We start from the raw sequence: 24,050 nt of genomic DNA, 5'->3' as shown, positions 1-24,050 counted from the left end.
ATCCACTCTGTCAACCACTTCGATCCATCTCTCGATCCATTATGCATTTCCAAACCATGATTGGCTCCGCACAGCTGTTAGGTAAACATTTGAATAAAAATGGGGGAAGAACGGAATTAGCATTAGACTAGTTAGCTTCAGTAGATAAATTTAGGTGCAAATTCAGATAGGTATTATGCTGGAGCCTCACACCTGGATTGAACAGAACAAAAACAAGAGTCGTGTATTGTCAGGAGATCAATTTGCCCCAAACATGCATTCAACCTTTTATTTGAATTTTTAAAAAAATATATCCACATTTCAACTAGTTCCTAACCTGAGGGACCTGCAGCTATTGCTACTGGAAACAACATGTTCCCTCTGCTGAATGGCACAATTCACCTGGAAACTCTAGTTTTTGGAACTCCCTCATTCCCTTTGCCTGGCTCCCTTTCTTTCCCTTTTTCAAATCACACCCAAAGACCTTCCATAATTAGTCACTGCCTCCCTTCTTCCCATTTGGTGTCAGGCTCTGCCATTGATGAACACTCCCAAGACAATCCCTGTGTGGGGCCTATATAAATGCAAGTTGTTATAATGATGGTTGCTGCAGTATGACAGTGCATTTCAGAATTATAAACGGTATTCTGGGCAATCTATAATGAGTTTAGGATTTTTGTCTGGATATAGCCCTGAATAATTGCCCTCATAACAGATCCCCACAAGGCAAAGTTCAACACCGTGCTGGTTAACCAAAATTGGTCAGTGCAGACACATACTGTGGGTTCTTTCAGCTACACTGAAATATTTAAACACCAAATTTATTTTATTACAATGTCTATAATTTGAAATAGCAGAAGAAATGTTTCATTGTCATAAGTAAGGAAAATAGCCAAGCAAGAATTGAACTTTAATTGATCATTTTTAGGTTAGGTAACAAAACACAATTAGTGACAAGTTCAGATCACAGGTTGAACAGCAGAAAATCTAAACCGTAAGACATTTTTGGTGTGTAGCCCTTTATTAGCAACTAAACAAAAAAATACTTGTTATACAATGTGGGCAGCAGCTGTCTGTACTGCAGTTAATATATCCGAGTAAGTACGGCATAGGATTATAAATGCAACTGACATAATGGGCTCAAAACCACAATAATCACAACTTGAGTCACAACAGCCCATAAACCAAAGTGAGTCACTGTCACCTGCAGGAACTCCCATCCAATGCAATTACTTCCAAGGCCGAGTTCCCACGATTGGGCACAAGCACAAGGTGATTCCGGTTATAGGAAGGAGACCTATATTGCGAGTATTGCAGCTTTGACCCCATCATTATAAAGACACTCTTCCACACTTTGCGAAACTACCTTTAAGCAAGTACCGTCTACAAGTCTGCAGACAGCACAATTTTAATGCAATATTGCCAGCATTCTCCAACTTATGCTAAGTTACACTTTGTCCATATTTCTCCGCTTCCACCTACAGAAAAAAAAGCACATGTCAATCAAAACTGAGGGACTACACTTTGAGGAAGAAAGATCAAAAGTTCAACATTAGACAGCTCCAAATAATGGAGGTATATCTTTTGAGAAGGGAAGGCTGGACTCGAGATCTGTCCTGGGACAAGGGTGCAGTGGCTTCCTGAGCAAGTGTCATTCAGTGGACCATTAAAGCGCCTGCTGCATAGCTCACAGAGCTATCTTGCAAGTTTTTGCATTGACTCGACTGGGCATAATTCAGGAATGAAAAAGCCATGTTCATTCCACTCTTCCTCAATTCTGTAACACCCTGAAAAATAGAAAACATGTTAACAGTACAGGCTCCATAGGCAAGTCTTTCATTGTATCACACTTTTAAGTGTTGTGTTCCCATTACTTAACAACTTGCATTTATACAGCACCCTTCACATGGGTACCAAAAACAAGTCACAGTATATCTTTCCAGTATATCCTGTGAAGAGCTTTGGGATCCTATTGACATAAAAGGCATAATACCAAATGTAAGGATTAATATTATTACTTTTACTTAATTGGGGTAATGCTGTGCACAAATTGGCTGCTGTATTTGCCACAAAACTCAGTCACTCTGTTTTACAGTAATTACTGTCAAGTGCATTGTAATGCCCTCCTTTACGACCTTCTAATCTCCTACCAACCTGTCCGTCCCTCCGCTTAGTCTTCTTCACGTCCCAGGCCTCGCCCACCCTACCACTGGTGGGCAGGCCTTCTGCTACTCTGCCCCCACCCTCTGCAACTCAAGTCTGCAGTCCCTCCGCCGCGACCCCTCCTTTGCCTCCTTCAAGACCTGTCTTAAGACCCTCCTCTTCAACGTGCCTTCAGTCACCCTCTTTCCCTTCCGCCTCCCACCCTCCCTGATCCCGAACCCCAGCTCGGGTCTGAAACACTGATTGTCTATTGCCTTGGGACGTCCTCCCAATGTGAAAGCCACTATGCAAATGTAATGTTGTTGTTGATATGAAAAATGCTATACCAAATGTAAGGATTATTATTATTATGATTAAAATAACTGATGCAGAAGACTAAGACAGCAGTGGAAACACACAAAAACCACCAGTAACTGGACTATTTCAACTAACCCAACAAATTATACAAGGAATATGATGTTTCCTCTCTCAAACCACTGTAATTTTTTCTCTGGGGAAAAAAGGATTGACAGCTTTAATATTCTAGTTTCTGTAATTGCACAGCTTGTAATTTATGAGGAAATTCATTAATTTTGGACACTGCAATGAACAATACAAATCTCAATAATGAACCCTGGCCACAATTTCTTCTTAATAGTATCCTTTAGCAGCAATTAACTAGATTACTTTTTTTAAAATAGCATGGCTCAAAATGGCACAACTTTGTATTTCCAACTTACATTAAGCAAGACTCCGATAGGATGTCGACCACAAATAGTATTGTGGTATTTCTTCAAATAATTGCTAAATGAAAAAGGATCTAGTTGCTCTATAATATCCATACCCTGTTGAGTAAAGGAGAAACAAAATAAGTGAGCAAAAGTCAAGACGGCAAAGAAATCTTCAAACCTTGTTGCTTTGTTTAACACTGTGTATTCTGTGCAATTAGCATCAATTAGCACCATGGGGTTCATTTATTACACCTTTAAAACACGTCCTGTTCAGGGTCAGCACAGAATTTCAGTATTCAAAACAAAGACAGATGTCCTGGCCTAGAGTCAATTTGAAGCAACTGAACTGCTCATGGCAATTCAGCAACTGAACCTTTTGAAAGTTTTTATATTCTTAAGGAAAAAAACAATACAATTGAAAGTTAATGGAGCCCTGGCTGTCCTGCTAGTCTGGAGCCGAGCAGTATGTGAATATGTGAAATGTTATACTTGGTCAGCCAGGTATCCGACTCGTTCCAAGAATGGAAACCCACCACCATGTTCAAGTATCAAAAACAGTGTTCCACATATAAATGCCAACCTACACGTGGAATTTCCCCTGGAAATTCTCGCTGTGGGCCAACACAGGCACAGTGAGAACCTCTCTCTCTGTCTCCTCCCTCCTCATAAAATAAGCCTCTTTTCCTTACCATCTTATCAAGGTGCTCAATAGATCTATAGATCTCGCCTTGAGATTCATCATAATAAGTGTAACGAAAGCGTTGTCCTGCAAGAGATCAAGCATTACACATTACTAAAGTGAACAGAATGTTAAGAGAATGCAAAGCACATCCAATTCTACATACACATAGACATACACATTGCTTCTCAGGCTGCAAACTACTTTTGTTCTCCCACTTTTCTAAGTTTGTGAATAAATAATCCTTTGAATTAATATCCCTTTCAAATTCACAAAATTTGTTCATGTGTGAGAATGGACTAAATAGTAAATGCACCAAAAAAATCTCTGCTTCAGATGATATTAAGCTTTGCCACTATTAAGTGCTCCAAAATGCTGCTAGTGGGAAGGGCGCTATATAATGCAAGTTCTTGTTGATGTCAGGGCTGTGCAAGTGTTTGTACAATTGTATTGGTCAGCTGAGGGGCTAAAGGAAGAAGGTTAGGAAGAAATCACCACAAAAACAATGAAAAGATTGTGGAAGAAAAATAGGAAGTACCTAACTTAGTCCATGTTTGGGGATATTGGAAGGAAATTAAAAGTGAGGGCAGTAAACTGTGTCACCATGAAATTCCCAACAGTCCATACCCAATGGATCCAATCCTTTGGTGTATGTTATATAAGAATGAAGGGAGGAATAACACAATATCACTCAGGATAAAATGTATTTAGGTTTGCTCATTTTTGTTTTCAAAGCTGTAAAAATCAGCATTCGTTCGGTTTTCCAATTTTCTCCAACAGACAAATTATTATTATTATAAATTAATTCCTATTGTTAAACGATCATCTTTCCTCTCCTAACCCGCTTGGCCTTCAGCTCGGGCGTGGAGCCAGCATTATCAAGGACTTCCCAACATGAAAGGCACTATATAAATGTAAATTGCATCATTTTCAAAACTTTTTAAAAATAGTTTTGAGCTACAAAAATGGCTGCTTCCGAGCCTTAAAGTCATCAAGATCATCAGTTTTTTCACAATGACAGGCAGGAAATTAGGTTTATAGCTATGCCTGTGCATAAAATACAAGCACTGGGCACAGGAATCTTTAACAGCTTTGGCAGTTTATGACCTGGAAGTCATCTATTTTTATAGTCAAGATTGCTAAAAAAAAATTTAAAAAACCATTGAATAGCATAAAAAGTAAAAAAAATCCATTAAATATTAAAAAGTATAAATGAAAAACAGCAACCTTAAATATATTATGGGCAAAAATAGCACTGAATTAGGTTTTAAAAAAAGGATCTTTGCCTGTATTATGTTCAGCAGTGCTCTCTCACACTTGACAGAATACTCACTAGTAATCACACTCGGGGTGCTCCCTAGTAATCACACTCGGGGTGCTCCCTAGTGATCACACTCGGGGTGCTCACTAGTGATCACACTCGGGGTGCTCACTAGTGATCACACTCGGGGTGCTCACTAGTAATCACACTCGGGGTGCTCCCTAGTAATCACACTCGGGGTGCTCACTAGTGATCACACTCGGGGTGCTCACTAGTGATCACACTCGGGGTGCTCACTAGTGATCACACTCGGGGTGCTCACTAGTAATCACACTCGGGGTGCTCACTAGTGATCACACTCGGGGTGCTCACTAGTGATCACACTCGGGGTGCTCACTAGTGATCACACTCGGGGTGCTCACTAGTGATCACACTCGGGGTGCTCACTAGTGATCACACTCGGGGTGCTCACTAGTAATCACACTCGGGGTGCTCACTAGTAATCACACTCGGGGTGCTCACTAGTAATCACACTCGGGGTGCTCACTAGTAATCACACTCGGGGTGCTCACTAGTAATCACACTCGGGGTGTTGCACAAAATGTGAACCTTGGACTAATACATACCCCAGTGACAGAAGTCTGAAGAAATCACAAAGAGATTAGAAGGATCGGCTAGATATTTGCTGAAGAGTTTCCCATAATCCTGCTCTTTGGAATCACTCAGTGCTCCAACCAAAACAGGAACGATAGTAAAATCATCTTTCTGGCTGATAAAACAGAAGGAAGAGGTTAATCTCAAAAGAATGGCCCTTTTCTCTTTTGGTGTTGGGATATCTCAGCTTGCAAGTTAAATGCGTATAAGTTAGGATTTCCCAGCAGGTACCATTCGCCAGGGAAGGTAGCGTTACGAGATAGCAATCACAAACGTGTGCCCTTGGGTGGTTTATTTTCTTACACCTCTCTTTCTCTCACACACACCCTTCCCATTTTTTTTTCTCATCCCTCTCCCTCTCAATTGACGACAAGTATGTTACAATTCAACAGATGCAAACTACTGGAAGCCATCAGTCAGATTGCTGGGCCGGATGGTGCTACCATTAGCCTCTGTATTCCCAGGTCACTTGAGTCAATTCATAGTGGTCAAAAAACTCAAGTCAATGTTCCGACTCATGATCACTACGTTACTGAAAGTGAAATCAAGAGAGGACAGAATCAGCTGTGAAGTTCAATCAGTCAAAAGGACTGCTGACGCTCTTTGTCCCAAGCGCAGTGGGAACACATGGCCACGGGAAGCATTGCCATCTCCATACAAATTAGTGGCTTTAGAAGAGGAAAAGGGAGCAAAATTAGAGGGGGATAAAAATTAAATAGTCTTAGCAGTAGCAGAAGATTTTTGATCTGTTACGAAGGACACAAATATTCATCCTAAAACACATATCTGTGCATCTCAATACAACTGAAACAGTCATGGAAATTTCCGACCTTCCTAGTTTTTCCCGCTGCACACACTAGATTCAGAAGGCAACAACCTAATGGCAATATTAAAATATAATATAAGAATTTGCTAGGTGAAAGAAGACCAAGGACCATTGAGTTCCCTTCCACAATCCTGACATGTCGTGTCCCAAACTATATACTGTATCCCAAGATATTATTTTCTAGCAGAAATCTATCTCATTTGTTTTTGAAACAAACAAGACTTTCTGCTTCCACTGTCTCCCGAGGAAGCCTGTTCATAAGTTGACAACTCGTTCAACTCGCTATTAGTTACGAGCAAACAAGTAGTATTTATTATAATCATTTTAGGAAACATTCCTAGTTTATAATCACCGCTGATTCTCAAACTGTGGGAATGGTACTGCAGGACAGTTTTTAGTGATCAGTGTGTGCTGCAGTGTAAATAAACGGTGTAAAAATAAATCCTGGACAATGCACTGCAGAGGTGATCCTGCCCTTTCAGCACAATGTGCTTTATCCACAAGTAATCACGCTAAGCATCGTTTGGTCTGATTCAGCAAGTCACAGTCAAAAGCCTAAAAGGTCAATGCACTTAGACTCATTGAGTTCCACTGAGTTTAGGTATCAGCTTGGCTCAGTTGGTAACGTTCTTACTGGGTCAGGAGGTGTATGTTGGGGTCAAAGTCCCTCATTAAACCTCACCAGGCTGACACTCCATTGCAATGCTTGGCAACACTACATTGCCAGAAATGTCATCCGACAGTTGAGATGTTAAACTGAAGACCCATCTGTTACTTGAGGTGGACACTGAAGATCTTATGTTGTTAATTGAAAAGAGACGGGAGTTTCACCTGGTGTCCCTAAGTTAGTCATTCACTACACTTAGTGAATGACTAACTTAGAACCCTGCTGTACATAAAATGGCTGCTACGTTTGCCTACAAAAAGTCACTACACTTGACAGTAGTTATTGCAAAGCATTTTGAGGCATTTTAACATGATAAGTCTCTAAAGAAGTTCTTTCTTTTCGTTCACTTATAACATATTTGGTTCCATTCTATAGATGGGCTGTCAGTGCTAACCGAATACTCGATACTTTGGAGCTCTCATGGTGAGAAAAGAAAAGTAAAAAACAAAGTCCAAATCTGCCATCGCTTTCTTAAATAGCCTTTTCCAGTGCACTGGTGCATTGGAAAAGGCTACTTGCCACATGAAAAGCAATAGTTCCAAGAGAGAAAAAGATTTTCTTTGTCAATCCATCGTTCATCCCAACAGAGAAGAGGGGGGAAACTTTCAACTCTCCCTAGACTTTCAACAACTTGCACTCTTACCAGTGTAGAAGCACGTAAACTTACCTCTCCATGACTTTAGCTGTGTAAGGCAGATGCATTTCAATACTGTGCTCATCTTCATCTATCTGAATATTCATCCGCTCAAACATTCCTGTCTTCCATAGCTCTCCGTAAACTGATCAGGACAAAACAGAAAGGTCAGTTAGTCTACAGCCACCCTTGGGCTCTGCATAGCCACTCAACCCAACTCTGCAAACATGGTCAATACACTTGTTCCTCACACTTGTGTTCAAATCCCTTCACTCTCTAGCACCTCCCTACCTCTCTGACCTCCTCACTCCCCACTCCACCACCCGGGTCGGAGTCAGGCTCCGCCACTGTTAAGACATTACCTTGGAGGGCGCTATATAAGTACAAGTTGTTGTTGTTGTTGATGATCATTAAGACTTGAATTTTTTTGCAATATACAGGGGCTGTATCAAATGCAAGGATTCTTATTGTGACAATAATGTGTCTGTCTGACTGGATCCCAAAAGAGCTGAGATACTCTAACAACTCAAAACAAGTCAAGCAATAACCCTCCCTACCCCCATCATCATTAAATCAAAGTCTAGTGGAACGAGCAGGAGACGAGTCAGGTCAATGGCTTACTTTCGCCTCCAAACCAATGGAACGTAACATTCGATCATCAATACATCACAACGCTCTGCCTTTCCTGAGTCTCTCTCACTCATGCACACAATGAGAATTCAAAATTTAAATTAACAAGACCAAAACCTTTTTACACATCCAGAAAACCCAAGACTCAGTTAGTGAGGAACACAGCCTTTTTCCTTTTTTTCCTTCAATGGTTTCCCCCCATTCCAAAAGGTGATGTACCCTTAGGATAGTTCCTAACAATGCTGACTGCCCTCTGGTACCTAACCCTAAGATTGAAACTGGGATTTTCTTGGTGGTTAGCATCATGATCGCACAGTGCATTGGCCCTCCAAGATACCCTGAGGGAGGTAGACACCCATTCTTTCAAAGGAAACCAACATCTAGATGAGGGAGGAAAGAATCTCTACACTCCATGGTGTATAGCAGAATCAGGGGATAATTAATTGTAAATAACATGCAGAACTTCTCAGCCACAAAATATCTCTGGTCTTAGCCTTAAGAGCGTCCATGATCTTAACAATTTAAGATTCACGATCATGCAGACTTTTGGAAAAGTTAAATTGAGTCTTAATTTAGAAGCTGGCTTTCCACAGTTATAAACACTGGAAATGCTTCTGAGATTGGTCCTGGCTGTCTGGTTGGCTTTCTGTGCACAGGGAAGCCAGAAATGTAGCACAGGTCCATTGAACATCTGGGTTATGTGAACTCTGGTAAGGCGCCTTATAGACGCAACCGCCCTGTGCATATTTTAATTTATATATCATATTAACTCAGAGGAGGAAGGAAAAAAAACATACTCTTTTGATCAATCCTCAGGTCATATAAAGGTGTTCTATAAACATCTGCAGTGGACAGCGCGCAGCGGGAAAGTGGGGCATGATGAGATGGTCCCAGGATAAAAACTCTTCGTCTGCAGGAAAATCAAAACCGAGAAGCAATTATTTAGCAGTCAATTGAACAACAGCTGAACAGCTTAAAGTTGCACTTGAGGTTTGTTTTCAGAGATAGGTGGCTTGCTAACGCTGGCCAATACCAAGAGATTTGAGCAAGTCCTGATGTATATCCTATGGTGGCTTCAAACCAGGTCCTGACACTGAGGATGTTGAAGTAGACCCTGTGACTATGAATGACGGCACCAAGAATGAGCGCGTAGAGAGACAAATTGGAAGACGCTGGAACAGGTGTGAGGATAATCAGAAAAGTACAGAGCCTCGGAGATAAATCAAGGAGGTGAGACGGTGGGGAAGGATGAAGTGGTCAATTGTGCCAAACTCAACAAAGAGATTGAGAAGGAAAAGGAGGCACAAAAAGTCCTGGTTCCAGACAAAATAAAAATTATTTGAGACTTTTGACTAGTTTCGGTGCTATGGGTGGGACAGAAGCCAGACTGGAGGGATTCTTATAGTGAGAAACAAGGAGCAGAGCTGGAACCAACAATTCGTTCCAGCTCCTTAAGAGAGGAAGAGCAGGTTGGAGATGGGGAAAGAGAGAAGCTAAATTGGGTATTAGAAGTTTGAAGCATTTGCAGGATTTTACTGAACAAAAAATATCTTTTTGACTACAAAATTGTTTTGGTTCCTTTACAATGGAGTGTTAGAGGTCACCTACTGCTCATCATTGTATTTGACCGGTTTGCGTTATAGATACAAGCAGCAAACATTTCACGAGTGAAAATGGAAATGTACAGATTTCTTCATATAACATTATGTGCAGATTGGTGCAGTACAATTGTTTTAATATCAAAGACACTAGTTACCAAAAAAACGGACAATTTTGATTTATATCTTAAATTATCGGAATCCTATTAAAAAAAAGACAAGGCTCACTTCAGCTGCACAATATATCCGATCCGTTTATGAAATCTCATGGCAGAATGGTCCCAAGGACTGATTGTCCCACTTCGATGGCGGTATGACCTCCAGTCATCTATCAATTGCATACTCTAGGAAAACTTACACTGCAAAAATAAAGAAACCTCAGTGTTGAGCTCTGAGAAGAATTTGGTGCAGTGTACCAAAGAGATTGCTCACTTCAACACAAAACGCCCATTCTTATGTAATTCTAGGAGCACGCTTACCATGCTGCAGGGTTGAGCCTTCCATTAAGATTCACTTACGTGATGGATGGATCCACTTGTTTATAAGCATGAGCAGCACAAGATCCACAGTACGTGTATCCTGCGTGTCTGAAAAGAGAAAACAGCAGGGCAGGTTTCTGCAGAGACGACCATCATTCAGCCACACTTACAAAACCCATTTAAAAGTCCAATCTAGAGTTTCTTCCTATCTGATGAACCAGCCAGTAAAGACACAAACTTATTTCAAACTGAATCATACAGACCAGGAAAGTCCCAAGCTTGATTTACTGCTACTAGGATAGCCTTTGTGAAGCACATTGTGTTATAAAATAGTGACTAAGTTTATGAACCCAAACCAATGTTTTATGATGAGGTTGGCCTGTATCTATTCTTCCCCTTTTTAAGGGATCCTTAACATCCACCTGAACAGGCAGACGGGGTGGGGTCTTGGTTTAACATCTCATTCGAAGGAATGGAACATTCCATTTACTTCTGCATATACAGTCTCCTGTGGCAGTGCATTCCACAACGCTACCACTCTCTGTGTGAAGAAATGTTTTCTGAAAACATTTCTTCAGCTTAGCTCTAATTTTAGAATCCTCATTTTGAATCCCTACACCAGAATAGAGTCAGCCACTATCTAACTTGTCTTCCCCACTCCCCATTATAAACACCAATATGTTCACCCCTGGAGGAACTCCTCAGCTCCAGGGAATATAACCCAAGTCTCACCAGCTTCTTTGGAGGCGGTAAAAATCAGGTCTAGAGCTGCTAGCTAGATAAGTATATTGAGTTATCAATGCTTCGTTCTGGTAGGATATCCAATTACCATCACCAAAAATACATGTACAGGATAGAACATTTATCACTGTGACTTACGGTGCAATAATGGCTCTAGCTGATCTTCCAGCAGACTGTGCTTGAGAGAGCCAGTTTTCTAATTGTGCGTTCAACTGAGATCCTTGAAAAAGAGACAAAAATTAGTCTTAATTGTCTTGATCACAAATTTATCAGAAATTTCTTGCCAATATATTTCCAGCAAGATCCTCCAGAGAGAACATTAATGCTCTTAATTAAGCAATACTTTCCAATAACAAAAAAAGGCACTCAGCATCTTCACGCCGAATGAAGTCTCCCTCCTCCCACCCATACCCATCTGCAAATACCATATTTTAACCTTTGCACAGATTTTGCTCAGCTACTGAACCTGGTAAACCTCAGGTCTCATTTTCTTTTAACATCCTCACGTCCAGTTTTTGTGAAACTTTAAGAATGATTGTGTTGCACCATAGAATAATATTAAATTTATAGGGAGTGAATTTCACCGGTAGAAATTACAAACCTAAACCTCAGATTATAACACACCTTATATTGCATTTTGTAGAGTTAATATAACAGCAGTACTAGTTGAAGATAGACTTGTTCACTCAATGGTTCATTTAGTAATTTCACTGCCTGGCCTGAAAACGGAACCACGCAGACTGAGAAGCTCCTCACATTCAATTTCCAGTAGGTGCTATATAAATGTATTCGCTGTGAGTAGCCAAACACAGCCTATATATTTATATAGCACCTTTCATCTCAGGAGAATGTCTCAAAGCGCTTCACACCACTGGCTGGGAACCAGAACTGGGAGCTAAAGAGGGTGGGGAGGGGAAAGATAACCAAAAGCGCTGTCAAAGAGGGATGCCTTGAGGTGGGCTTTGAATGTGGGGAAGGAGGGAACATGTCGGTGGGACTCCAGGAAGCACGTGGGGCTTAGAAGTCACAATTAAGCAGTGTAAGAGTTTGGTGGTGGTTGGGGGGTGGGGGAGCTAAAGCTGAGGGAGTGCTACATTGCAGGAGGTGCTAACCTTCAGATGAGACATTAAACTAAGGTACTGACTGCCTATTCAGGTGGATTTTAAAGATCCGATGGCAAAGATTGTTGGAAAAGAGAAGGGAGTTTCTCCCAGCGTCCTGGCCAGCAAACCTGTGTATAAAATTGATATTCACTCCATGGCTGTTTATGGGATATTGCTGTGTACAAATTGGCTGTCGCATTAATCTACAAATTATAGTCACTATACTTAATAGCATATTATGTGAAGAGCATTGAGATTACTCTGACATGAAAGGCGTTATATCAAAAGCAATGTTTACTTATTCTATATCAAAGAAAATATACAAATGATAGTTTTTTTGTTGATAGCTTAAAAAGATCAAGAAAATTCATGATGGCATAACATGACAGCAGAATCACAACAGTATAAATCTATTCTTAATGCTCTACTGAGTTCTCAAACACAAAAACGAAAGACAAAATGTTTGGCAACATTACATCTGACACTTGGTGCGGGGTCACTATGTTCCTGAATGGTTTTAATATTAATAATGCACTATATAAATTCAAGGATTATCAGTGTCATTGAAATGTCTCAAAATCCTTCAGATTTTACTGTTAAACGTAGTGACTATTTGTAGGCAAATATGGCAGCCAATTTCCACACAGCAATGCCCCACAAACAGCCATGAAGTAAGTGACCAATTGCTGAGGTTTCCTTAGGGTTCAGCACTTCCAGATCTCTTACAAACTGTGCTGATGCACCTATCAAAATGAATGGAGGACCCACACTTGTCCCAGTAGCTGACATCACATGGGAAAAGTGCAGGAGTGCAGAAAAAACAAGATGTCAGGTCTCCAAGTAAGAAATTTGAGATTTGTTTTTAAAAATGTCACGCAAATAGCAGTCTCCAGGTAATATATCAACTTTTCAATCTTTGCTGCCCTTTTAACTCATCCCAGGTTTTTGCAACAAGCACAATAAAAGGCATCTACCTAGCATATTCCCCTCATTATTACTGCCAAAATATGCGGCTATATATAGGTTTATGAAGCCTCCATTACTGAAGAGGATACTGTACTGACTGTAACTATACTGACTTCAACTATACTGACATCATACCAACTATATTAATTATATTAATTGTTAAACATGGGACAAGTTTATAGCCCGTCTTACCAACCAACTGGCCTAGCAGCATCATTAGAAAGCTACCAATACAGCACTGAATAATTCAATAACCAGAATGTTTAAATAAAACAACCAATTACCTTTTTGTTAAAACAATAAAAGCTGGAGAAATTACATTGCAATTTTCAGCACTGAAAAAGGCAGGGCATAAGAGGTTGAGCACACCACAGATATATCCAAATAAAGAACGAATGCAGTGAAGAGGCCTTTATATTTCCAATGGATCATAATAATAATAGAAAATTAGATCAACATTATAATTATGTTGGAATAGTATGCTATATTAGTAATATATAATACATGCATTTGATATAGCGCCTTATCACGTATTGAAACATCTCAAAGCGCTTCAGATTATATTGTAAAGTGGATTAACTGTGTATTTTGTGGGCGAAATTTAGCAGTCAATTGCACAAAGCAGTGTCTCACGAGCAGTCCTGAATTTTTTTTGAGAGATTAATACCCCGGAATGCAATCCACCAATTGACTAACAACCAGGTTCCTACTTACTGCTAGGTGAACAGAGGCATGTGGAAACTTGCCTAAGGTTTCACACCACCCAGGAATTGAACCCGGGTCCTTTTGCTTGCGAGGCAAGCGCACTAACCACTGCATTTCAGGAATTCACATTTTAGCATCCTCTTGGAAAAAAAGTTTGCTGACTTTCAGCAGCAGGTCTCATTCTATGTGACACATTCAGTACAATGTGTGACTGTCAGTTGTTTTGGCATTTCAAACCGAGACAGTCCCATCACCCAGACACCAGGATCACACCAGACATACACCACTGTTTGCCATACTCCAGCTCCCAAAAGTCATCTCCTGCCATATCCCCACTTTCCATTTAGTGACACAAACAAAAAAGTGCTTATTAAGAAGAGTTCTAAGAAATAGGCCACCTTTTCAATTTGGGCACTGTGCCAGTATCAAACACTCCCAGGTCATGGTAAAGGTCTTTGTAATCTGTTCCAACAACATGCCTCAACCTCAGCTTCAAAATGGCCACAGATCCTACTGCACCACTCTTAATGTTTTCCATTTCCCATAACAACCATCTTGTGGCCCCAGTGTAATCTTTATGCAACTTACAATTAATTACTGCCTTACACATACATGCAACAGTTTCAAAGCCTTTTCCAAATATGAGCTTGATTAGAAATTAAGTGAATTTCATTATATAGCTAAAATTTAAATTAAAGGTAGTTTTGTTCTGGAAGATTACAACAAACAGGAACAGGTCAAACTTGTCCAAACTAATTTCACAGAGCTTAGGCAGTTTTGTCTTAAAATGGAAGAATCCATAGAATTCTGGCTAATTTGTAAATTCATTTTTTACCAATTTTTGTAATTAATTCTGTAATTAACTTACTAACTGAAAGTGCAGATAGGTAATGCTATGGATGCTCAATATATGGATTTCCAAGAGGCATTTGATAAGGTGCCACACAGAAGACTAGTGCAGGAACTCAGGGGCCATGGAACAGGGGGAAATGCAACAGTTTGGATAGAAAGTCGTTGAAAGGATAGGAAGCAGACAGTTTGGTTCAAAACATATTTTTCTGGTTGGTGGAAGGTAATTAATGACGAACTGCAGTGATCTGTGCTGAGGCCTCTCCATTTTTCCACATAAACCAATGAACCTCAACACAGATATAGGGGGTACAGCATCAAAATTTGTGGATGATACCAAGCTAGCGGGTAGTGAAAAGTAAGGGGTGGGGGGCGGGTAGCAAGAGAATGCAGAAGGATTTAAAATAGATTAGCACAATGGACAGATCAGTGGCAGATGAAGATTAATTAAGTGAAATTCAGAGGTGATTCATTTTGGTAGAAAAAATACAAGGGAAGGGACTGTATATTGAATGGCACTATATTGCAAGAAGCAACAGGACATGGGAGTGCAGGTACAGAAGTTCTTGAAAGTGGTATCGCAAGTAAAAGAAGCTAAAGGTATCCTGGATTTTATACATAGAAAAGAAGCAATAATGTTGTGATGAAAGGTTATCGACCTAAAACGTTATCTCACTTTCCTCTCACCATAGATGCTGCCTGACCTGCTACGTGTCCCCAGCGACTTCTGTTATTATTTCCAATTTCAAACATCTGCAGTATTTTGCCTTTTATTTTAAAGCAATAATACTGTTTGTTTAAAATCATTGGTTAGGCCGCAACTGGAATAATGTGTTCAGTTTTGGGCCCCTCACTTCAGGAAAGATGTTAAGGCCATGGAGTGGATGCAGAGGCGATTTACAAGAATGATATCAGGGATGAGGGCCTAAGAGAAGAGACTGAAGAAGTTTGATGTCCCTGGGAGTCATAGATTAGAGCCTTGGGACTTCCTCACGACGTGAAAGGTGCTAATCAAATGTAATTTTGTATTGTATTTGTATTAGGGGTTATAATTATAAGAAGATCAAAAGGAGAGCATGGGAGAATCCTTCTCAAACCCCTCCCTTTCCGACTCCCCCCATCAAAACCCCACCTCACTAAATCCTCCCAATCCTTACTCTCTCCCCAATAGAAACCCTCCCTTACCCCTTCCCCCAGACATCTCTCCTCCCCCACCCCTCTCTCAGCATACAAACCCTCTCCTCCCCCCATCTCCCTCTCCACCCTCCCATCTCCTCCCCATACAAACCCTCCCCTCCCTCCCCACGTTCCCATCTCCCTCCCCATACAAACCCTCTCCTCCCCCCATCTCCCTCCCCACCTTCCCATCTCCTCCCCATACAAACCCTCCCCTCCTTCCCCACGTTCCCATCTCCCTCCCCATACAAACCCTCTCCTCCCCCCATCTCCCTCCCCACCTTCCCATCTCCCTCCCCATCCCCATACAAACCCTCCCCTCCCCCCATCTCCCTCCCCACCTTCCCATCTCCCTCCCCACCCCCATACAACCCCCCATCTCCCTTCCCATCTCCCTCCCCACCCCCATACAAACCCTTCCCACCTTCCCATCTCCCTCCCCATACAAACCCTTCCTTCCCCCCATCTCCCTCCCCGCCCCCATACAAAACCTCCCCCCCATCTCCCTCCCCACCTTCCCATCTCTCTCTCCACCCCCATACAAACCCTCCCCTCCATCTCTCTCTCCACCCCCATACAAACCATCCCCCAGCCTCTTCCTTTCCCCACACGGGGATGATTGAGGCTATTGTTTTGCGCGGAGGCCGGGAGATGTGGTGCCCCGGGGGGGGGGGGGGGGGATATGATGCCCCGGGGGGGGGGAATATGATGCCCTGGGGGGGGATATGATGCCCGGGGGGGGGATATGATGCCCGGGGGGGGGGATATGATGCCCGGGGGGGGGGATATGGTGCCCGGGGGGGGGGAATATGGTGCCCGGGGGGGGGGGATATGGTGCCCGGGGGGGGGGGGGGATATGATGCCCGGGGGTGGGGGGGGGTGGATATGGTGCCCGGGGGGGGGGATATGATGCCCGGGGGGTGGGGGGGGATATGATGCCCGGGGGGTGGGGGGGGATATGGTGCCCGGGGGGGGGATATGGTGCCCGGGGGGGGGGGGATATGGTGCCCGGGGGGTGGGGGGGGGATATGGTGCCGGGGGGGGGGGGTATATGATGCCCGGGGGGGGGGATATGATGCCCGGGGGGTGGGGGGGGGGATATGATGCCCGGGGGGTGGGGGGGGGATATGGTGCCCGGGGGGGGATATGGTGCCCGGGGGGGGATATGGTGCCCGGGGGTGGGGGGGGATATGGTGCCCGGGGGGGGGGGGATATGGTGCCCGGGGGGGGGGATATGATGCCCGGGGGGTGGGGGGGGGATATGATGCCGGGGGGGTGGGGGGGGATATGATGCCGGGGGGTGGGGGGGGATATGATGCCCGGGGGGGTGGGGGGGGGATATGATGCCCGGGGGGGGGGGGGGATATGATGCCCGGGGGGGGGGGGATATGATGCCCGGGGGGGGGGGGGGGGATATGATGCCCGGGGGGGGGGGGATATGATGCCCGGGAGGTGGGGGGGGGATATGATGCCCGGGGGGGTGGGGGATATGATGCCCGGGGGGTGGGGGGGGATATGATGCCCGGGGGGGGGGGGGATATGGTGCCCGGGGGTGGGGGGGGATATGATGCCCGGGGGGGGGGGGGATATGATGCCCGGGGGGGGGGGGGGATATGGTGCCCGGGGGTGGGGGGGGGGATATGATGCCCCGGGGGTGGGGGGGAATATGATGCCCGGGGAGGGGGGGGGGATACGGTGCCCCCACTCCCCACTCCTCCGCACCGCGAGCCGCCCGCCTGAGGTACCTGAGGCCGTGTACCAGCTCCCGGCGTGACTGGCTTCCCGGCGAACCACTCGGTTTGACATCTTGGAGCCTGTCCCACCTATCTTGGTGAATGAAAACAAGTTGGCGAAAAATGCATCAATTCCGACGGCCGCCTCCCGGGAGAGGGGGAATGGGGGGGGGAATACTTAAAGAGAGTTCCTTATGTGCAACACCCGCAAATAAATAAAAACCCCGTCCAGAAAGGGCCAGTAATGGAGGAGGGGGAGGAGGGGGAGTCTCTGCAAACCAATAAAACAGAACAAAAACAGCAGCTCAACCGTCCCCTGGAAATCGGATCTACCGACTCACACCGCGCAGCCGCCGCCAACCGCCAACCGCCAGCCCAGGACGACGCCGACGCCGCCGCCTGACGTCACGACGTCACGACGCACAGCTGTCAAACCAGCCCCCCCCCCCCCCCCCCCCCGGCGTTTGCAGTGCGCGCTTCAACCGCCAGTGGTCGGCGGGCGCTGCAGCGACAATGATGCCAATGCCCATACTAACTCATGATGATAATATTGGTGAAGAGTAACGGTACTCACAGTGCTAATCCCTGGCTTTGGGGCATTTCGAATGGGCATTCGGCACCGGAGTTGGCGCTTCGCCCCGCGCGCCCCGGGCCGGCGGTGTCACTTTATTAACTGTCGCCATTTCCGCGCAGCGCGCTCGAGAGGCTCTGGAAGACGCGACACGGCGCCACATCGAAGGCGAGGGGTTCACAGTGGTTGCACATCAGCATGTGTTGGGAGTCCGGTGGATTAGCGGTCAGAACGCTGGCCCCGCGAGCGAGAGGGCCTGGGCTTGATTCCCGGGCAAGGCGAAGCCTTAGGCAAGTTTCCTTACTCCGCGCGCCTGTTTACCTCGCAGCAAGAGGGAACCCGGTTGTTAGTCAATTCGCAGATCGCTTTTCCAGGGGTAATAAACCCTCCAAAAAAATAACAATGGCAATGATTTGGTCACTCAGTCCATGACTGTTTGTGGCACATTGCTGTGCGCAATTGTCTGCCGCGCTTCGCCCACAAATACATTTCACTTTACAGTATATTCTGTGAAACGCTTTGAGACTTCTCATGATGTGATGGAAGTGTTATGTCAAATCAAGGATTACTATTATTATTATAATCCTTGTATTTGGTACAGAGCCTTTCACATCTGGAAGATGTCCCAAAGCACTTCATGGGATGTACTGTAAGTTAGGGTGACCATATTTGGCAAAGTGCAAATAAAATCTGCAACATGTATTTAAAAAAATTGAACTCGCCATAATTTCTGATGAACTGTAGTGGAGAAGTTTGTTGATTTAATGGCTGTGTTTCTCAGATGAGTGTATCTGTTCTTGAATGTTCTTGTTATTGCTCACTTTGTTGTTGAAGTTAAGACAGGGCAAATTTGGTCAGGGACACAATACCTCACCTGGGGACTGTCACCAGAAATAAGAGATGTATGGTCACCCTACTGCAAATGTAAAGTGCAGTCGACTGTATGTGTTTTGTGGCCCTACACGATAACCAATTTGCGCACAGCACTGCCCTACAAACAGCAAATGTATACATGATATAGTTCACAAGGAGTTCCTAATATCTACAATCCACCAAGTGAAGGCTCAAACTTCCGCTTGTCGCATGTCAAATAACAACAACAACAACTTGGATTGATATAGCGCCTTTCACACCGCACAGAGTCTCCGAACACTTCACAGTAACGGATCTTGGGGCCGAGCCAGAGGGAGGCGGAGGAAGGTGACCAAAGGTACGGTCGAAAAGAAAGGTCTTCAGCCGAGACCTGAAAATAGGAAGAGAGGGGGCGAGGTGAAGGGAGTGAGGAAGGGAGTTCCAGAGCTTTGGGGCATAGTGGCTGAAGGCACGGCCGCCGAGAGTGGAGCGGAGGACTCGGGGGACAAGGAGGAGGACAAGGAGGCCTGGTGGAACGAAGGCAATGGGCACTATTTTAAGGAGAGAGGAGGTCAGAGAGGTAGGGGGTGCAGAGGAGTGGAGGGATTTGAAGACAAGGGTGAGGATTTTGAAGTCGATCCTCTCTGGGACAGGCAGCCAGTGCAGTCTGGCAAGGACTTGGGTAGTCGGGGAGCGGAGTTTGGTGCGGGTGAGAATGCGGGTGGCAGAGTTTTGTATTACTTGGATTTTATGGATGGTAGTGGAGGGTAGACCGGAGAGGAGGGAATTTGAATAGTCCAGCTGAGAGGTGACAAAGGCATGAACCAGGGTTTCAGCGGCTTTTGGAGTGAGGTATTGGTGGAGACGGGCGATGCGTTGGAGGTGGAAGAAAACGGTGCTGGTGAGGGACTGGATGTGGGGAGGAAAGATAATTGGGGGTCGAACCTGACGCCTAGGTTGCGTACGGGTTTGGAGAGGTTTAGGGGGAGATCGGGTAGGTGGAGGAGGTGAGAACCATATCAGGAGAGCCTCGATCTTGTTGACGTTCAACTGAAGAAAGTTAGCTCGAATCCAGGATTTGTTGTCTGACAGACATTCTGTCAGCACAGCAGTGGTCCTGAAGGCAAGGGTGGAGACAGAGGTAGAGCTGAGTGTTATCCCCAGGCATTGCTCTCTCATGTCCACACAATAATCTGGCCTCAGAGTTTTGGCAACTGATGGCTTTTTATGACCATCAATCATTAAGTTACACAAACATCTGTGACCTTCTGACAAACCTTGCATCTCTGGCTGGTGTTGCACCACCTTTTGTATCCTGATGTACAAGTTATAAGTGAATCTTTCTTTTCATGTGTTATAAAGGTTTTTTGTTTTATTTTACGCATCACATCAACAAAATTAGATTTGTATAGTGCCTTTCATGTCGGGAGGATGTCCCAAGATGCTGGACAGTCAAAGTTTTAGACCCGAGCTGGGGGTTGGGAATGGGGAGGGTGGAGGGCCGGGAGGGGGGAAGCAGGGTGATCGAAGAGGAGGGTCTTGAGATGAGTCTTGAAGGAGGCAAGGGAGGGGGTGAGGTAGAGGGACTGTGGGATGGAGTTACAGAGAGTGGGGACAGAGTGGCAGAAGGCCTGCCTGCCAATGGTGGGATGGGCGAGGTGGGGGACGTGAGGCAGGCCAGAGCCCGCTGAGCGGAGGGAGTCGGCAGGATCAGAGGGGGTTAGAAGGTCGCAGAGACAGGGGGGAAAAAGACCATGGAGGATTTTGAAGGTGAGGACCAGAATTTTGAACTGTATCCTCTGTGTGATGGGAAGCCAATGAAGTCGGGTGTGGATGGGGATGATAAGAGTCACAAACTTTGGCATTCAATGTAACAGATAAAATCATTATTAAACCTACGCATGTGAATTTGAGCAAAACTATAATATCCTGGCCTCTCACTCTTGACGGGGTTGGTCCTATGTTATTTTACACTCCACAGAAATATCTTCCTCTTACATTAGTAAAGACATTGTGTTTTCAAATCACTTAATTTCCTCGCACCTCTCTACCTATCCGATCTGCTTACCCCCCACTCCATCACCCGCTGCCCTCGTTCAGCTGACTACGGCCTCCTATTTGTCCCTCGTGCCCTCCATTCCATCATCGGTGGCCGAGCCTTCAACCACTACGCTCCCAAAATTCTGGAACTCTCTTCCCTCAATCCCTCTGCCTTGCCCCTCACTCCCCACCTTCAAATCCCACCTAAAGACCTTCCTTTTTGATCATGCTTACGGTCACCTCCCCACTCCCTATCGCCCTGGCTTGTTGTCAGACTCAACCACTGTGAAGTGCTCCGGCACTCTTTCCCACTGGAAGGGCATTATATAAATGCAAGTTTTGTTGTGGAGATCAAAAGATCTTTCATCCTTAAATACTTACAAGCTCCCTTCATTTCAAGGCTCGACTACGCAAACTCGCTGCTTGTCGGCCTCCCCAACTGCTCCCTCCACAGGCTGCAGATCATCCAGAACTCTGCAGCCCATGTCCTCTCCCGCACTATGACCCTATCACTCCCATCCTTGCCCAACTCTACTGGCTTCCCATCACACAGAGGATACAGTTCAAGATCCTGGTCCTCACCTTCAAAGCCCTCCATGGTCTTGCTCCCCCCTACCTCTCCGACCTCATAACCACCTACCATCCTGTTCGCTCCTTCCGCTCAGTGGACACTGGCCTGCTTCACGTCCCCGGCCTTGCTCACCCCACCATCAGCAGGCGGGCCTTCTGCCACTCTGCACCCACCCTCTGGAATTCCATCCCTCAGTCCCTCCGTCTTGGTCCTCTCCCTCACCACCTTCAAGACCCACCTAAAGACCCTCCTCTTCGATCATGCTTTCGATCTCCCTGCTTCCACCCCCTGCCCCCCCCACCCCGACCCTCAGTTCGGGTCCGAAACTCTGTCTGTCCAGCGCATTGGGACATCCTCCTGACGTGAAAGGTGCTATACCAATGTAATTTTGTTGTTGTTGTTCACTTCTTGTTTACAAGAGAACTATCCCAAACTTGCCAAGTTCAATGTGCAGTACTGTACATCATTTCTGCAATAAAGAAATAATTTTTGATTCACTTACCTATGTAATGAAAGGCAAGGCCCATGTCAGGACTTTGAGCTCATTGTGTAGGCTGATATGCCATGCTATATTAACTTAGAAATACACAATTACTACACTTCACGTGAAGAGCTTTGAGATGCTGGCCAATGACTTGGCCAGCGTTGTATCAAATATAAGGACAAGGATTATTATTTATAACTATCAAACAATTTACTCTCAGGTGATCTTTGACGATTTTTCAACAGAGAATTGACCAAGGTGTAACCCACACCTTTCTAAGAGTGTTTTTTTACCGATTGCCTACCCTTAAAAGGACCACAATAATGGCACAATGTGTCATTTAAGTAACAGCTCAAGAATAATAGCCTGTACACTGAGGCCTTACACACTGAGCCCACCCCAGGCTGTACACTGAGGGCCTTACACACTGAGCCCACCCCAGGCTGTACACTGAGGGCATTACACACTGAGCCACCCAGGCTGTACACTGAGGGCCTTACACACTGAGCCCACCCCAGGCTGTACACTGAGGGCATTACACACTGAGCCCACCCCAGGCTGTACACTGAGGGCCTTACACACTGAGCCCACCCCAGGCTGTACACTGAGGGCCTTACACACTGAGCCCACCCCAGGCCTGTACACTGAGGGCCTTACACACTGAGCCCACCCCAGGCTGTACACTGAGGGCCTTACACACTGAGCCCACCCCAGGCTGTACACTGAGGGCCTTACACACTGAGCCCACCCCAGGCTGTACACTGAGGGCATTACACACTGAGCCCACCCCAGGCTGTACACTGAGGGCATTACACACTGAGCCCACCCCAGGCTGTACACTGAGGGCCTTACACACTGAGCCCACCCCAGGCTGTACACTGAGGGCATTACACACTGAGCCCACCCCAGGCTGTACACTGAGGGCATTACACACTGAGCCCACCCAGGCTGTACACTGAGGGCATTACACACTGAGCCCACCCAGGCTGTACACTGAGGGCCTTACACACTGAGCCCACCCCAGGCTGTACACTGAGGGCCTTACACACTGAGCCACCCCAGGCTGTACACCGAGGGCATTACACACTGAGCCCACCCCAGGCTGTACACTGAGGGCCTTACACACTGAGCCCACCCCAGGCTGTACACTGAGGGCCTTACACACTGAGCCCACCCCAGGCTGTACACTGAGGGCCTTACACACTGAGCCCACCCCAGGCCTGTACACTGAGGGCCTTACACACTGAGCCCACCCCAGGCTGTACACTGAGGGCATTACACACTGAGCCCACCCCAGGCTGTACACTGAGGGCATTACACACTGAGCTCACCCCAGGCTGTACACTGAGGGCATTACACACTGAGCCCACCCCAGGCTGTACACTGAGGGCATCACACACTGAGCCCACCCCAGGCTGTACACTGAGGGCATTACACACTGAGCCCACCCCAGGCTGTACACTGAGGGCATTACACAAGATGTTGGAGATAACTCGATTCCACAGAACTTTAATTTCTGCAAAAGTTAAGATTAAAAAGTATCAAATGTCTTCAGGGAAGCAAGGGGTGAACTTTTGTCAGCAAAAACCATAAATTAACCAGTTTGGGTTTAAAATAATTCTTAATAATAATAATAATCCTTGCATTTGATGTAGCATTTTTCACATCCTCTCGACGTCTCAAAGCGCTTCACAGAACAGACTGTGAAGTGAATGGACTGTATGTTTGTGGGTGAAACACGTCAGCCAATGGCACACAGCAGCGTCGATACCATATTTTAAAAAACAATCCTGTGAGATGGAATACGTTGAGATTTTCATTTTGGTTCACAGATAAACGCCGAGCAACGTGCACTGCCAGCCCAGGGTCAAGCTCGGACTTGCGTCAGCCATAGCCACTCCCTCACTCACTCGCTCACCAGAGGCTCCTTTACCAAGATGGCGGGTCTTCGTAAGGGGGCGGGGGAGTGACGTGGTGCG

General features: G+C 45.5%; 1 protein-coding gene across 4 annotated transcripts; it reads right to left on the bottom strand.

Annotated features, from left to right (window-relative positions):
- Positions 1-981: 981 nt before the first annotated feature.
- Positions 982-24,000, bottom strand: memo1 (mediator of cell motility 1). 4 transcript variants are annotated; one of them, XM_042332690.1, is made up of 10 exons: positions 23,990-24,000; positions 17,566-17,647; positions 11,160-11,241; positions 10,320-10,388; positions 9,001-9,113; positions 7,607-7,718; positions 5,419-5,561; positions 3,542-3,618; positions 2,862-2,966; positions 982-1,766 (listed from the first exon to the last, which is right to left on the bottom strand). In XM_042332690.1, exons 2-10 carry the CDS (start codon positions 17,624-17,626, stop codon positions 1,635-1,637), a joined length of 894 nt encoding a protein of 297 aa, XP_042188624.1. In that variant the 5' UTR covers positions 17,627-17,647; positions 23,990-24,000; the 3' UTR covers positions 982-1,634. The 4 variants fall into 4 exon arrangements, with proteins under 4 accessions (XP_042188624.1, XP_042188625.1, XP_042188623.1 ...); XM_042332691.1 differs by having other exon boundaries at positions 17,566-17,643; XM_042332689.1 differs by lacking the exon at positions 23,990-24,000 and adding an exon at positions 17,895-17,936 and having other exon boundaries at positions 17,566-17,643.
- Between the last annotated feature and the right edge of the window lie 50 nt (positions 24,001-24,050).

The sequence above is a fragment of the Callorhinchus milii genome, unplaced genomic scaffold (assembly GCF_018977255.1).
Source record: "Callorhinchus milii isolate IMCB2004 unplaced genomic scaffold, IMCB_Cmil_1.0 Scaffold3, whole genome shotgun sequence".
Classification (NCBI taxonomy): Eukaryota; Metazoa; Chordata; class Chondrichthyes; order Chimaeriformes; family Callorhinchidae; genus Callorhinchus; species Callorhinchus milii.
The sequence above is the reverse complement of the archived record's forward strand: the minus strand, read 5'-3'. Positions and strand labels throughout refer to the sequence as shown.